Source organism: Sus scrofa, chromosome 2 (genome assembly GCF_000003025.6).
Source record: "Sus scrofa isolate TJ Tabasco breed Duroc chromosome 2, Sscrofa11.1, whole genome shotgun sequence".
Taxonomy (NCBI): Eukaryota; Metazoa; Chordata; class Mammalia; order Artiodactyla; family Suidae; genus Sus; species Sus scrofa.
Genome location: NC_010444.4, coordinates 78,013,801 through 78,025,843, shown reverse-complemented (window position 1 = coordinate 78,025,843; position 12,043 = coordinate 78,013,801). Strand labels below are relative to the sequence as shown.

Here is a 12,043-nt window from a genome sequence, read left to right as displayed (position 1 = left end):
TGCTGGCTGCTGCTCCTGTGGGCCCATTCTCCCCATCAAGTCATTTCTCTCCAGAGAAATTGTTCTATACCTGTCATCTTTCTGTCAGATATGCCCCGAGAAGTTGAGCAGCTGGAGGTTATTAATCTGGCCCACCCCAGTGGTCAGGATCCTTGCAATAGAAGAGGGTAGCTTTGACCAGTTTTCCTCCAGGCAAAAGCTGGCAGGATACCCATTGCTGCTATAGTTCCCTTTTCCCACCTTCCCCACTTTCTTAATTGGGCCCTGATCCATCCTTCTTAGAATCTATATATTCTCTCTCTTAACATCTGGTACCACATAAACAGTTAGTTGATGAACAAAATAATATATATAACATACATATGGTTATATATATTTTTATGTGTCATATATTTATAAAGTCATGTATTATGTAGTAAATATTAAGTGTATATTATATGCGTATATTATATACATGATGTAACATATAAGAATAACTAGTACATGTGTATTATATATGATATATTACGTATGTATATGTATTATGTATTCATGTATAATGTATATATGTATGTATAATTAGTATGTGATTATAATTTATTACAATACAGAATGTATATATTACAAGTATATATTACATACATATATGTAATATATATGTAATGTATGCAATAATGCATATTACATATTTGTTTATAATACATATACATATTCATGTTTAATATATTGTGTATATAATATATATTATATAATAATATGTATTGAATATATATATGACTTTTTGTTAATTTCAAATAGTCCTATCTTTTCTTTTTGAATTCACAGTGGAGGAAGAATTGACCTGTATGAGTAGCCAGACTTAACGCTTTAGGTTTTCGGTGGCCCAGCTGGGAAAGCTTGAACCACTTTATGCCTCTAAATGCTGGGTCCTGATTTCTGTGTTTTGATAGGACACTTGACTTTTCCCTCTCTGCTTCTCACCTGCCCACCTGCCATCGTCATGGGTTGGATCATGCCTAGTGTATGTTAGGAAATGACTTGTGACAACTTTATTTTTTTTTAATTTTAAATTTGATATAATTTTAGACTTACAGGATAATTGCAAAAATAGTACAGAGATCCCTACCTAGTCTTCATCAAGCTTCTCCTAAAATTAACATCTTACAGGACAATTATTAAAACCAGGAAATTGACATAGTTACAATGCTATTAGCTAAACTTCCGATTTAATTAGATTTCCCCAGTGTTTCCAGTAAAATTTTCTCTCTATACCAGTGTCAGTCCAGAACCCCACATTTCATTTAGTTGTTAGGTCTCCCTCATATCCTCCAAACTGTGGCCATTTCTCTTTTTTTATTAAAGTATAGTTGATTTACAATGTTGTGTTAGTTTCAAGTGAACAGCACAGTTATTCAGATATATGTATTATATATGTGTGTGTATTTTTTTTAGATTCTTTTATAGGTTATTACAAATATTGAATATACTTCCCTGTGCTATATACAGTAGGTCCTTGCTGGTTATCCTTTTTATATGTAGTAGTGTGTATATGCTAATTCCAAACTCCTAATTTACTCTCCCACCTTTCCTCTTTGGTAACCATAAGTTTGTTTTCTATGTCTGTACATATACTTCTGTTTTGTAAATAAGTTCATTTGTGTCTTTTTTCTTGATTCCACATATAAGCAATATATGATATTTGTCTTTCTCAGTCTGGCTTACTTCATTTAGTATGATAGTCTCTAAGTCCATCCAAGTTGCTATAAATGGCATCATTTCATTCTTTCTTATGGCTGAGTAATATTCCACTGTATAAATATACTACATCTTTATCCATTCATCTGTTGATGAACATTTAGGTTATTTCCACATCCTAACTATTGTAAATAGTGCTACAACGAACACTGGGGTGCATATATCTTTTCAAAATATGGTTTTCTCTTGATATATGTCCAAGAGTGGGATTGATGGGTCATATGGTAGTTCTATTTCTGTTTTTTTAAGGAACCACCATACTGTTCTCCATAGTTTTTTGTATAAATTTCCATTCCCACCAATGGTGTAGGAAGGTTCCTTTCTCTCCATGCTCTCTCCAGAATGTATTATTTGTAGAATTGTTGATGATGGCCATTCTGACCAGAGTGGGGTGACACCTCATTGTGGTTTGGATTTGCACTTCTCTAATAATGATCTATGTTGAGCATTTTTTTCACGTGCATGTTGGCCATCTGTATGTCTTTGGAGAAATGTCTGTTTATGCCTTCTGCCCAATTTTTTATAGGATTATTTGTTGTTTTGATATTGAGCTATATGAGCTGTTTGTATATTTTGGAAATTAAATCCCTTGTCTGTCGCATCATTTCCAAATATTTTCTCCCAAAATATTTTCTCTCAAAATTCATTTTGAGTTTATTTTTGTATGTGGTGTTAGGGAAAGTTCTAATATCTTTTTTTTTTTACATGTAGTTTCCCAGTTTTTCTAGCATCACTTATTGAAGAGACTTTCTTTTCTCCATTGTATATTCTTGTCTCCTTTATCATAGATTAGTTCATCATAGGTGTGCAGGTTTATCTCTGGGCTTTCTATCCTGTTCTGTTCATCTGTGTGTGTTTTTTGTGCCAGTGCCATACTGTTTTGATGACCATAGCTTTTTAGTATAGTCCAAAGGCAGGGAGTCTGATTCCTCCAGCTCAGTTTTTCTTTCTTCAGATTTCTTTGGCTATTCAGGGTCTTTTGTGATTCCATATAAATTTAAGAATTTTTTTTCTACTTCTGTGAAAAGTGCCATTGGTAATTTGATAAGAATTGCACTGAATCTGTAGATTACCTTAGGTAGTATAGTCATTTTGACAATATTGATTCTTCCAATTCAAGAACATGGTATGTCTTTCCATCTGTTTGTGGTATCTTCAGTTTCTTTCAGTAGCATAATTTTTATTTATTTTATTTCATTTGTCTTTTTGTCTTTTTAGGGCTGCACGCATGGCACACAGAGGTTTCCAGGCTAGGGGTAGAATCAGAGCTACAGCTGCCAGCCTATACCGCAGCCACAGCAACATGAGATCCAAGGCACGTCTATGACCCACACCACAGCTCAAGACAATGCCAGATCCTTAACCCACTGAGCAAGGCCAGGGATCAAACCTGCAACCTCATGGTCACTAGTCAGGTTCATTAACCACTGAGCTACGACAGGAACTCCAGTAGCATAGTTTTTAGAATACAGGTCTTTTGCCTCCTTAAGTAGCTTTATTTCTAGGTATTATATTCTATTTTATGAGATGTAAAATGGTATTGTTTCCTTAATTTCTCTGTCTGATCTTTCATTGTCAGTGTATAGAAGTACCACATATTTGTGTATATTAATTTTTTATCCTCAAGTTTATCAAATTCATTAATGAACTCTAGTTTTCTGGTGGCATCTTTAGGATTTTCTATATATAATATCATGTCACCTACAAATAGTGACAATTTTACTTCTTTTCAATTTGAGTTCCTTTTCTTTCTTTTTCTTCTCTGATTGCTATGCCTAAGACCCCCAAAACTGGCAAGAGTAGACGTCCTTGTCTTGTTCCTGATCTTAGAGCAAATGCTTTCAGCTTTTCCCCATTGAGTATGATGTTAGCTATGGGTTTGTCATTTATGGCCTTTATTATGCTGAGGTATATTCCCTCTATGCGCACACTTCTGTGAATTTTTATCATAAATGGATATTGAATTTATGCATCTATTGAGATGATGATATGGTTCTTATTTGATTTGTTGTGATGTGTCACACTGATTGACTTGCAGATATTGAAAAATCCTTGCATCTGTGGGCTAAATCCTGCTTGATCATGGTATACAATCTTTTTAATGTATTATTTGATGAAGTTTGCTGGTATTTTATTGAGGATTTTGTACCCATATTTATTAGTGATATAGGTCTGTAATATTCTCTTTTTTGTTATATCTGTTTTTGATATCAGGGTGATGGTGGCCTCGTAGAATGAGTTGGGAAGTATTACTTCCTATGTATTTTTGGAATATTTTCAGAAGGATAGGTGTTTACTCATCTCTAAATGTTTAGTAGAATTTGCCTGCAAAGCCATCTGGTCCTGGACTTCTGTTTGTTGGGAGTTTTTTTTTTTTTTTTTTTTGTCTTTTTGCCTTTTCTAGGGCCACTCCCTCAGCATATGGAGGTTCCCAGGCTAGGGGTCTAATTGGAGCTGTAACCACCTGCCAGAGCCAGAGCCACAGCAACACAGGATCCAAGCCATGTCTGCAACCTACACCACAGCTCATGGCAACGCCGGATCCTTAACCCACTGAGCAAGGCCAGGAATTGAACCCAAATCTTCATGGATACTAGTTGGGTTTGTTACCACTGAGCCACGACAGGAACTACTCTGTCCTTTTTTTTTTTTTGTCCATGTTTTCTCAGTTCAGATTGAGCAACTTCTGTTGATTCATTTTCAAGTTTATTGACCCTGTATTCTGTCATCTTTACTTCTATTGAGTCCATCTAGCAACTTTAAAAATTCTAGTTGCTGTAGTTTACAGGTAGCTAATATCCATTTGGTTCTTTTTTGCCCATTTTGTTCCTTTTTAAAACTTTTATCTGGAGTTCCCATCATGGCACAGCGGAGGTTGTAGGTTTGATCCCTGGCCTCGTTCAGTGAGTTGAGGATCTGGCGTTGCCATGAACTGTGGTGTAGATCACAGAGGCAACCTGGATCCTAAATTGCTATGGCTGTGACATAGGCTGGCAGATGTAGCTCCAGTTAGACCACTACCTTGGGAACCTCCATAAACCATGGGTGTAGCCCTAAGAAAGCAAAAATAAGTAAATAAATCTTCTATCTTATTGCTTAAATTTTTAATTTTTTCCATTTGTTTCAAGAGGATTTGTAATTGATTATTGAAGCACAGTTATGAAAACTGATTTAAAATTCTTGTCTGACAATTCTAATATCTAATGCATCTTGGTATTGGTGTCAGTTGTCTTTTCTCATTCAAATTGTGGTTCACTTACTCAATATGAGGAATGATTTTCTGATGTATCCTCAGTATTTTGGTTATTATGTTTAGAGACTCATATTTCATTCTTCTATTTAGCAGGCAATTTTACTGTTTATATTTAGCCTGTAAGTTGACCTGTCTTTGTGTAGTTTAGTCTTCAGAGCCCTGCAGTGCTGTTCTGGTCTCCTTCATTCTTCTGAGGCTATTGTCAATTCCTAGTACTGTATGTGGGGACATAAAGTATTCCTTGGATCGCCTAGTGTCCCTAGGCAACCTACTGTTGAACAGGGGGTGGAAGCCATTGTTCCTGGGTCTCTTTATGCCACTAGTAGAGGTCAGGGAGACAAGGGCTTTGCTGTTGCTGCTGCAGTGGGCAGTTGGGGCTGCTTGCTGGTGATTCAGTTTGAAGTGTGGGTTGGGACACTCCACTCAGTCAGTTGGGCTTCTCCTTTCTTATCCTTTGGCCAGAGAGATGGTTTTTCTTTTCGTTTTTTAATATACTTATTGGTGGGAATTCCCATTGTGGTGCAGCGGAAATGAATCCAACTAGCGTTGCCATGATCAGTTCTTGGATCAGGGGTCGAATCAGAGCAGTGGCTGAGGCCTGTGCCACAACCACAGAAACACCAGATCTGAGCTGCATCTGTGACCTACACAGTAGCTTGTGTCAATGCCAGATCCTTAACCCATTGAGCAAGACCAGGGATCAAATCCACATCCTCAGAGAAAACATCAGGTCCTTAACCTGCTGAGCCACAATGGGAATTCCTTCAGTAGTTCTTCTAGTAAGGCTGTATAGAAGTAAGCTCTCAATCATTTACATCACCAATGGTCATCTAAAGACACTGTAAGTTTTGAGTCTGTTGGGCAAGTGCATTTCCATGAATAAGATTTCGTGTTCTGGTTTCAAGGTCATTTAAATGTGAACTCTTAACATCCCAGCATATGTCTTGGTAAAGTATTGATCATCTGTTTACTTACAGCTAAAATGGGGATAGTCATAATCGAGTGAAACAGTAACCATGATGTCAGGTACATTTATTATACCTTTTTAGTCCTCTTCATGTAGTTACCATTATTTTTGTCTTTTACAGATGATGGAGCTAAGATCCTGAGCAATCAAATAACTTGAGAATGGTGATCTCATGATTCATCTGCATAGGAGCTGACCCTCTAACATGAGTGCCTACCTAGGTTGTATACTGTTCTTGTAGTGCAATGTCACATTCCATGCATGGTCAGTTTGATACTTAAATAAGATAATCATCTAAAATGCTAAATGTAGTGTCTGACTTATACCTAAGTGTTTCGAACATATTATCTCTTATTATGACTTGTTCTCCCCTCTGTTGACCACACTGTGGTCCACCCAGCCTGTTGTGAGTCCTTCTGCTTTCCTTGGCCATCATGAAAATGCTCATGTATCGGTTGAGGTGCTGGTTCAGGATGTTCCTCAAACAACTCCATTTCTCAAGGAGCCATGAGCAGTGCAAGTTTCCATGCAAAGCTCAGAGGAAGTGCCCCTTCCTCCTTTTGGAACCCTTTCTATATCATGCCACTTGAGCATCTGTATTTGTGTCCAGAGCATCAAAAAAAAAAACCCTTGTCAGCGACGCCATCAACTTCAGCCTCTGATCCCCCTCTCTACATAAATGCTCAAATCAGATGTGGGAGACCAGGTTGAGGACAGATGCCAGTCCACCATACTTCACACATTCTCTGCTTTCTCTCTTTCCTCTGTTCCCCCCTCCCCCAAATTTCACCTGTTTTCCTATCCTGCTGTCCCAATTCCAGCCACTCATCTTCTCCATCACCAGCTTTATCAAATCCCATTTAGTTTACTGCTCTAGAATAGTGAGAGCCACAGGGCAGAGCTTCAATTGTTTGAGAGAATAAGGGGCCTGAGACTTGATATTCTAAAAGAAGAGGGGAAGGCTGAGGTAAGATGTGACACTGTGACTGGAGCAGAGGGCTGTGAGGCCAGTGCTAGAGGAGGGCTAGACTGTTCTATCCTGGGACAGGGAGAGAGCTGGTGAGGAGAGAATCTAATGTTAGATGGAGAGAAAACTGATCGCACCCTAAACCATCCCTTATAGGTCCCTTCATGGGTATGGAGGAGGAGGAATTCCCATAGCAGCCTATCCTGGGTGAGAATTACTCTCTGTGGATTGACAGACATCAGATAGACCCTCACTAGTTAGGGTTGAAGCCTGGCATTTGTTTCCTAACAGCTGATGCTGAGGATCAGGGGATGGAAGCATCAGGGGACCTAGAGGGTTGCTTATGGCCAAGACTGCTTTTTTTACCCCCTAACAGGTATCTTATAGATATGCAGCAGACCATCCCTCAGCTCAGGGCCTCAAGATATGATAGGTGATTCAGGTGTTACAGGCCAATCCACAGGCAAGGGGAGTATCTAGCATAATTTAAGAGATCCTGAGCTCCTGGAGTGATAACCTCCTGGAAGTGGCAGATGCTGACCTAGGGTAGGGGCCCCCACTGCTGCCACTTCTACATGGTCTCCTGCAAAGACAATACCCTAACTTCTATATGTGACTCTCTCTCAGAGGTCTTAGATTTATTATCTGAGATATTGACTTCTGTATTGTATTCTCTTTTGCCTGTTGTGGCCCTGCAGGGCAGGGTCTAGCTCTTTGCTGAAGGATGTGGGTATCATTTATATTCCTCATCTTGTAAGAATATGGAAAGGTTGAAGAGCAGGAGCCAGGCAAAAGAAGGAGGCTTGGGGACCTATGATAGCTTCCCTATGAGATCAGTAGGGTCAGAAGAGGTAGGTGCCCCTTCTTTGAAAATGTATTTCAAAATCTTTTTCTCTCCTCTGTCTGCCTTTATCCAACGTTAATGATATTCTCATATGAATGTATATGTATAAACATAAATGGCACATAGAAAAATTAGTCACCTTTTTTTTACAAAAATGGTATTATAAAGTATGCACACTTCTGTGCATCTTATTTTTTCTTCCTTAACAACATCTAAGAGCTTTGCATGAATCAACTGTTAAGGATATAGCACATTCGTTTTTAAGACTCTAATCTTGATACCAACCTAAGCCCTAACCCTAAGGTCTTAAATTTAAGGCCCTTATCATGAGGCCTTAGCTCAGTGCTAAGTCTAGCCCTAATTCTAGGCCTTACCAGAACCTCAATCTCCAGGCCCTAATCCTATAAACCCTAATATGGACTCCAAGGTCTTAATTCATGTGGAGATAAACTTCCATGTACTCACTCAGCTCCTCCCTATTTAGGAACATCAGGAAATTTTTTGCAATTTAATCTTTGTATGTGATCCTCACTTAGTGGTTATTTTCTTGGAATGGATATCCAGGAATGAGATTAATAGGTCTAGGAGGAGATGTATTTTAGTGTTATTAGACACTGTCAAATTGCTTTCCAAAAGAGACTGGAAGATGGTTTCCTCTGGGACCTGTGAGGGGACCCATTTTCTTATGTCACCGACCTGAAATAGAATTTATCATCTCGAACTGCTCCCCACTTGAAGTAGCCATTTAGATGGCTAATGGGGGTGGGAGTAGGGAGGGAACAGCCCTAAACCTTAAAGCTGTTGGGGCTCCCAAGATCCACATCCACAGAAAGGAAGAGGGCTTGGGAAGAGGTGGCTCCACCTTCCATGCTAGACTTTTCAGAAGGTCCCTGGCAGCTTCCCCCCTCCTGGAAGTGAGGCCCTGGGGTGGGGCGTCAGACTGACACAGGCTGTTGGCTCATCACAGGATGAGGAAGAAAAGCTGTCTCCTGCTGCAACCCTTAAGCAGGGCTCTGACTCTGAGCCCTCACTGACTTATGCTCAGAGACCTCACAGCCCAAATTTCTGGAGTCCAGGATGAGCCCGACTGGAGGGATCAGGTCAGGGGTGCTGTGGACAGGAGCTGCTCCTCTGAGTTGGCTGCCACGCATGTTAATACTGGAGCGTACCTGTTTCTTTGGGGGTGGGAAATCCAAGAGAGAAGGGGGAGAATTTGGCAACAAAGAAGGAGGCCAGAATAGACCAGAAGAAAACCAAAGGGAGAGGCAGGATGAGGAAATTTCCCTTTTGCCCCCTTTTGGCTGTAAAATAATTAAATTAACACAAGACAGATTAACAGGAGAAAAAATTTTAATTGATATGAACAGAGGTCCCTTAGACATGGGACCTCTTCCTCTCCGAGGGACCAAAATAGGCTGTTTGTATATCATTTTTTTTTTTGACAGTTTCTGAAGAATTAACAAAACAAAGGGTCCTGTGCTTGGGATAGAAGACTAATGACAAAGTTAACGAACTTAACATGTCTTTCTTATTCTTGAATTCCTTAACTCTGGTGATAAGGATGCTTTTAATTCTTCAGGTACAGGGAGGATAATTTCACATGGGGAATTTATTTCTTGTCTGGGTTGAAAAGGAGGTGGGGGGGAGTTCCCATCGTGGCGTAGTGGTTAACGAATCTGACTAGGAACCATGAGGTTGCGGGTTTGGTCCCTGCCCTTGCTCAGTGGGTTGACGATCCGGCGTTGCCATGAGCTGTGGTGTAGGTTGCAGACGTGGCTCGGATCCCGCGTTGCTGTGGCTCTGGCGTAGGCCGGTGGCTACAGCTCCGATTCGACCCCTAGCCTGTGAACCTCCATATGCTGCGGGAACGGCCCAAAGAAATAGCAAAAAGACAAAAAAAAAAAGAAGGGGGTGTGGGCAAGGGCCTTGGGGTCTCTCCTGTCTGCTCCCCACTGATCTAAGCCTTCTAGCTTCCCCTGCTGGTCAGGACCAGGAGAGACATCAGTCCAGCAAACTGGCTCCCTGTTCATTTGCATACACCCCGACCCCTCAGAGAGCCTCCTTCACCCAACTCTTAGAGAGTAGGTGCAGAATTTCCTGCTAGGGCAAAACCTGAGTGCCCAAGTGGAAGTCCTCTCCTTCTAGGATATGAGGAGGGAGAAAGGCCGGCCATACTGGGACCTGAATCCTCCCTTTCCATCAATGGATGAGGCAAACACATTTTTTTTTTATTTTTTTGCCTTTTTGCCTTTTTTAGGGCTGCTCCCATGGCATATGGAGGTTCCCAGGCTAGGGGTCAAATTTGAGCTGTGCCCCCAGCCCACGCCAGAGCCACAGCAACGCGGGATCTGAGCCACGACTGCAACCCATGGCTTATGTCAACACTGGATCCTTAACCCGTTGAGCAAGGCCAAGGATTGAACCCACAACCTCATGGTTCCCAGTCAGATTCGTTAACCACTGTGCCACAACGGAAACTCCGAGGCAAACACATTTTAAAAACATCTTGGGAGTTCCCATTGTGGCTCAGCAGTAAAGAACCCATGACTACTATCCATGAGGATGTGGGTTTGATCCCTGGCCTCATTCAGTAGGTTAAGGATCCAGCATTGCAGTGGCTGTGGTGTAGGTCACAGATGTGGCTCAGATCTGATGTTGCTGTGGCTGTGGCGTAGTCCACCAGCTGCAGCTCCGATTCAACCCCTAGCTTGGGAACATTCATATGTCGTGGGTGCGATCCTGAAAATCAAAAAATTAAAAAAATTTTAAAAGCATCTTGAAAAAGGATAAAAGTGGAGAATTTCTAGGGAAGAGAAACAGAGAACAGAACAAAAAGGAGGGTGACAGAGTGAAAAAGGCAGGGGAGATATAAAAGCAGGGCTGCCCGTCCCCACCCATGAACATGCCTGGGAGGCTGCCTGAAAGGCCCAGCTGGGAGAGGAAAGCCTTGAGGGTCTCAGGATCAGCCTTTCCCAGCTGGAGTCATGATCTGGGAAGTTGGTGGAAGATAAAGGAAAAATCAAGGAGAGCAACAAGTTGGGCTCTGGGGCACAGGCAGCCAGTTAGTGCCTGCAGTCTCCAGGAGGGAGCAGTACTGGGAGTTCTGGGAGGTTGGAGTGAGCTCTGTGGCCCTCAGGTAGACTCCTGTGCAGCTTGGTTTGCCCAGAATGAAAACATCCTGAAAGGGGTGGAAGTGAATACTGGAGAGAAGGGCACAGACCCTACAGATACTCAGCTACTGTCTCCCTGAATTTCCAGTTAGTTTTTTCTCTCTGCTGAAAGGACAGATATTTATGTTACAGAGCTTCCTGATGTACATAAAAGCCACAGATATGGCGCCTTTAGGAAAGCTGGGCCACCGTCAAGGAGGTAAGAGGAAGGGCGCAAATCAGTCTCTTCAGTAGTAAGGTGAGGATCATATTTCAGAGTTAGGGTTTAAGGCAGGGGAAAAATAGGGTTGCCTAACAAGGTTTAAAGAAGTGATCAATTTGGGTGAACAAGCAAAAGAAGGGCGTAATATTACTACATGGGTCAGATGTGCACTGGGCGACTTTGAGAGAGGCAGCTGGCCCACCGAAAGGTGCAGGGTGGTCATCAGAGTGCGAGGAGGAGGGACCTGGGCCTTCAGGTGAACCTGGCCCGTGCCCTCCATCCCTGGGTTTGGGCGGGAGGCGGGAGGACAGGCTCGGTGTTGTCATTGGAGAGAACGGCCGCCAGAGGGCGCCCGAGCACGGGCAGAGCCCAGCAGCTGCACGGTCCTGGCATGGCCCAGCCCAGGGCTGGGGTTCCAGACGGCGGGGGTGCATGTCCCCGGGCCGAGCATTGCGAGGAGGGCTCGGTTCCAGGTCGCCTCCGGCTGTCGGGTCTAAATTCGCTCACGCGATAGGAGGGCCCTCGTTCTGCCTTCCCGTCTGTGAGTGCCTTTCCGGCAGCTCGGAGAGAGAGCCCCAAGTCCAGAACCGTGCACGAGGGCCTTTGGAGTCTGCGGAGGCGGACATGCCGAGCCCCAGAGGCTTGGGAGTGCATGCCGGGTTTGCTGTGCTCCAGGATGAGGCTCGCGCGGTGTCCAGCCCCTGGATGGCTGGGCTGGTGGTCGCCACGGGAGAGTGCCAGAGCCGCGGCGCCTGGCTCGGCAGGTTGCACCCGTCCCGCAGGCTTGGCTCTTGAGGGTTCTCTGAAAAGTGTCTCCTTCCCCGTTCGATCGGCGCCTGCCCCCTCCTCTCGTTCACCGCCGAGGTAGAAACTCGCACCTCGGGCCAAGCCACAGAAATGCAGAGG

At 42.7% G+C, this 12,043-nt stretch overlaps 1 protein-coding gene across 4 annotated transcripts in view; it reads left to right on the top strand.

Moving 5' to 3' along the window:
- LOC102162368 (nuclear envelope pore membrane protein POM 121-like) overlaps positions 1–6,268 on the top strand; it is a 56,370-nt gene extending 50,102 nt beyond the window's left edge. For 3 of the 4 annotated variants that reach the window (XR_002341719.1, XR_002341718.1, XR_002341720.1), the window contains exon 2: positions 6,076–6,268. Coding sequence is in view for 1 of the 4 variants with exons in the window: in XM_003123635.3 (XP_003123683.2) it covers positions 6,076–6,079 (4 nt within the window). In the remaining 3 variants the exon portion in view is untranslated. The remainder of the gene's footprint in view (positions 1–6,075) is intronic. The other variant, XM_003123635.3, reaches the window with a different exon arrangement.